This window comes from Nanorana parkeri, unplaced genomic scaffold (assembly GCF_000935625.1).
Source record: "Nanorana parkeri isolate BGI_ZX_2015 unplaced genomic scaffold, ASM93562v1 scaffold559, whole genome shotgun sequence".
NCBI lineage: Eukaryota > Metazoa > Chordata > Amphibia > Anura > Dicroglossidae > Nanorana > Nanorana parkeri.
Window position 1 is genome coordinate 678,586 of NW_017306827.1, and position 4,696 is coordinate 683,281.

At 45.1% G+C, this 4,696-nt stretch overlaps 1 protein-coding gene across 3 annotated transcripts in view; it reads right to left on the bottom strand.

Moving 5' to 3' along the window:
• Positions 1–4,696, bottom strand: part of GARNL3 (GTPase activating Rap/RanGAP domain like 3) — a 127,651-nt gene that overhangs the window by 73,602 nt on the left and 49,353 nt on the right. The window contains exon 1 of one of the 3 annotated variants that reach the window (XM_018562078.1): positions 1,576–1,605. The exons of the other annotated variants lie outside the window; for them this stretch is intronic. Within the exon in view, the coding sequence (XP_018417580.1) occupies positions 1,576–1,589 (14 nt within the window). The 5' untranslated portion in view covers positions 1,590–1,605. Of the gene's footprint in view, positions 1–1,575; positions 1,606–4,696 lie in introns of those variants that run through there. 3 annotated transcript variants of the gene reach the window in all.

Here is a 4,696-nt window from a genome sequence, read left to right on the forward strand (position 1 = left end):
TAGAGCCGCTCCTTCCTCGATGCTTGGCCACCCACAGCAGTAGAAGCGGGATATGTGTGGGTGGCTGTGCGCCGGGGATGGATAGGATCTGTCACTGATCAGGCCCCGGACCAGTAGATTTTATGGTTTCTTGCAACGCGGCCCTGAAGCTTCTAGTTATGCCCCTGGTGGAACCCATCTTATTTAAAGAAGAACTCCAGGCAGAAGAAAAAAAACTTAACCCATGCAGTGGGGCTACCCCCGCACTGCAATGGTTAGGTGCTCGTTTTCATCTTTCATCCTCAAGATATACTCATCCAAACCCGCGCTACTAGACCGGTCTCTGCAGTCTTTCTCCCCCTCCACTCCCGCAATCAAAATTTCCCTCGGCGTCCTCACATCCAATACACTGTATTGGACGTGATGACTCATGGGTTCTTAGACCACTGAAGCAGAGGAGGAGAAAGGCTGCAGCAGCCAAGGTTCAGATGAGCATATCTATGTTATTTTAGACCCCAGATGAAATCGAGCACTTAACCCTTGCAGTGCAGGGGTAGCCCCACTGCAAGGGTTATGGTTTTTCTGTCAACCTCAGATATCTAGGGTTTCGCTTTGCTATTGGTGTATTTGGTGTCACACTGCCAAGATCAAAAGAGCTCTCTGAGGCCCTTTAGAAAGTTCTGTATAGATATCTATAAGTCTGGCAAGGGATTTTAAAAGATTGCCAAATTATTTCCAATCAATCTTTCCACTGTAAAGAAAATAATCTTCAAGTAGCAGAGATTTTAATAACTGATAATTTGTGCAGGGCTGTCTGGCCCCGGCATATTTAGCCCGAGAAAGTCTAAGAAGAAAGTCTCTAACAACCCCAAAATGTAATCGCAGGATCTGCAAGTAACTCTTGTAACAGATGGCCAAAGTGCATGCAACTACTACCAGAAAAAGATTGCACTAATTTAACCTGTATGGCAGTTGTGCCAGGGAAAAGCCTTTCTGCCCAAAAAGGACATTAGCGCAGGACTACAGTTTGTCATTGAACATATAGGCAAAGACCAGGCCTTCTGGAACAATGTGCTGTCAACTAAATGAAAGATACATTTGGTAACAGTAAGGGCCCGTTCACACCAGATGCAGTGCGTTCCGGCCCAATTCTGGCCAGAACACACTGCCACGCATTGCGCCAGCTCACTTTTTTGTGGGGCAGGAGGGGGCGTGGTGGGCCATTGAAGTGAATGGCACCCTAGCCACACCCTCCGGCCACAACGCGATCCTGCCGCACGGGATTGCAAGGCACATTATGCCTGCGGTCCGGTGAAATCAAATTAGTGCTTGCAGCATTTTGATCTGACTGGACCACAGGCATAATGTGCCTTGCAATCCCGTGCGGCAGGATCGCGTTGTGGCCGGAGGGTGTGGCTAGGGTGCCATTCACTTCAATGGCCCACCACGCCCCCTCCTGCCCCACAAAAAAGTGAGCCAATGCGAGGCAGTGGCCAGAATCGAGCCAGTGCGCATTGAATCGGGTGTGAACAGGCCCTAAAAGTGGACATATTGTATGAAAACGTAAGATAGCATTTTAGAAAAGGCACGCCACACCATCTTTGAAGCATGGTTGGAAATGCTTTGCTTCAGGACCAGGGCAGCTTGCAGTCATCGAGTCAGCTGTGAATTGTTCATCACACCAAAGTGTGCTTGATGAGAATGTGAGGCCACCTGTCCGAAAGTTAAGTTAAAGTTAAACCTAAAATGGATTTTTAAATAGGATAATCTGAAGCATACCATCAAATGCACCAAGAAATGCCTTAAAAAAGAGGAATGGAGGGTTATGGACTGACCTAGTCAAAGCCCTGAATTGGATTCCTTGATATGCTAGTGAGGTAGGTGGTGTTCCATGCAAGGGAACCCACAAACAACAGTCAGAGACTGGTTGGCTGATATGCAAAGCACCTATGTAAATGGAAGCTCTATACAGTGAATGTGACTTGTGGAATCATCACAAAGGGCTTTAAAAGAAGCAAATAAAGGAGTCGGCATCAGCCTTACGCTTCTGAACAAAACAATTTTGTTCAGTTTCACGGTGCCTCTACATATGTGAAGTCACTACACCTTTTGCATGTGCTACAATTTTGATATTTTTATGATCCGAAATGTTTCAACCACTCGATGCTTGCCACCATGTGACCACCCAAAGGAAGGCTGCAAACCTCAAGTTCAGACCTTCCCAAGAGGTCTGATATTGCTGTTCTCCCTTATATTGTATCTAGATCAGGCAGAGATATACCCTTATCAGGCTCCAGTAGTTATAACTCTCCTGCCTATCCACGTCTGTACTGAATATGTGAATTCGTATTCAATCAGCGTGCAATTTTCTCATTTCGCCTGAGTGGTTGAATCATTTAGGATTACAAACATATCAAAATTGGAGCACACACAAAAGGTGTATGGACTACACATACTGTATGTATAGGCACTGTGAAATTTGACAATTATTTTGTTCTGATGCGTAAGGTGCATGGACTTCAACTGTATTAAATTGTTTTGATGTGCATGGTATTTAACACATAGTTGTTCACTCTAAGTCTTATAGATTTTAAGTTTTTTTTATTCTTGTGCATTTTTATTAGTGTGGAGTTTCACTTATTTTATGTCACATCTAAATATTATGGTAAATATGATAGCGCGGCATTTATATATTTATAGTTGTTGTAGATTTCAGTGGTTGTTCTAGCACTACTTGTTCTTGCTGCTGAACTACGGTCTATATTAGCACAAGGTTATATTGCTGTCTTCTGCCTATGTTATCCACCACTACTGTACTTGACATACTTGTCAGTAAAGCCATATCACGCACAGCCAGCTCGCCACACACAAAGATTTAATCTCTATTTACCATCCCATCTGATTGGCTATAAAGCACTTTGTAGTGTTTCCCAGAGGTAATCCGTTGAATACAACATTTCCATGTCTCTCAAAGGAAACCCCAGAACCTCAGCGCTGTATGCCCCCAAAGTAACTTTAATCCAAGACTTAAAAGAGATTATCTGTAAAAATCAAGTGATTCAGAAAAGAATATAATAGCTAACTAAGACGTCCGGACTCGCACTCACTAAAATGCCGCACATAAGCAGGATTTCTAATACATCACCCAGAGACCCCTGTCCTCAGATCTTGGGCGTCATCCTCTACAGAGACCTTTGTGTCCGGATCCTGGGCCCCACCACTTACAGAAATTCCATCTTCTGCCTCCCCTGGTGGACACCCCTGTGCTCAGATACTAACCAAGAAAGACACCTGTGCCTAGATGGTGGGCCTTGATTGAGACAAAGGCCCCTGTGCCCATATCTGTAGAATGTGCTCTGCTTATCGGTTCCAAGTTCCAACAAGATCCCAGGTCTCAACTGCTACAGATACCACTATGCTCTCATCACGGGACTTGTCTAAAACAGAGGGCACTGTGCCCAGTTCCTGGGCATTACCTGATACACATAACCCTTTTGTGGACACTTTGATATATTTTCTTTGTTTGATTTGAACATCGATTAACTATTTAGAATTATAGGGTTTGGTGAAAAGGGTTTAATGATAAGGGGAGATAGCGCAGTGTAACTTATTGTGCTACATACCCCTGCGCCCAGATCCAGGAGCCTCGACTACTCTACTTTAGCGTTTGAAGAAAATAACAGAACCCCAGTGTTGTATACCCCCAAAGTAACTTTAAAGGAGAATTATGAGGCGAGTGATTTTCTCATAATGATTTGATTAATTATGAGGCGAGTGATTTGCCTCATAATCTGAGCCGACCTGTGACAATGAAACTGTCACAGGTCGGCTCAGTAGATCGGGAAGTGAGCGAACACATACCGACGCTCGCTCACTTCTTGATCTATCGGTGCAGAGAGCCGTGACCGTCACTCACGGCTCCCTGCAATGATTCCCCCTCTCCCCTGTCCAATCCTCCAGTGCTGACTGGCGGAATGGACGGGTGAGGGGACTGGTACAGCTGGCTCTGCCTCTAGATAGGCAGAGCCAGCTGTCACTCATGCAGTTGGGTGGATCCAGACATAATTGTCGGGATCTGTTCCGCCTGTGGCGTCTCAGTATACCGCGAGCAGTAGCTCGCGGTATACTGAGCTTTGGGTGATGGGAGGACGCTAGTTTGTGTCCTCCCGTTACCCTTAGGAGAACTATGGGGAAAAGCCCTAATCCATAGTTCTCCTTTAATACAGGATTTATTTGAGATAGTCTGTAAAAAGCAAGAGATGTAGAGGAGAGTGTAACAGCTAACTGAGGTGGCCAGACATAAAATCAACAGAATGAAGTTCATAATCAGCCCTTGCAGAGACCCCTGTCCACATCCAATTCAAAGACCCATATGCCTGGATCCTGGACTTGCCTGAAAAAAGGATTTTGTCCACTTCGGATACAGAAAGCCTTGCCCAATACATACCCCATCCTAGATACCACGGGCTTACACCAGTACAGAGAGTGGGAAATACTGTATACGGGGAACTGGTTTACATCTAAGAGCTCTCAGTATTGGAGCCTCACTGGAGATTCAGAATAGAGCCTTCACACAGACAATGACAGGAGAACCTTTACCCCATTTTTCATAGCTAGATATGCAGCTTTATTCCTGAACTGTTCTGACCAGCAGAGACTGGTGTCGAGATGAGATAAAATACCAGCAGCTAAAGAGCCTAATTCACAGACCGATTTG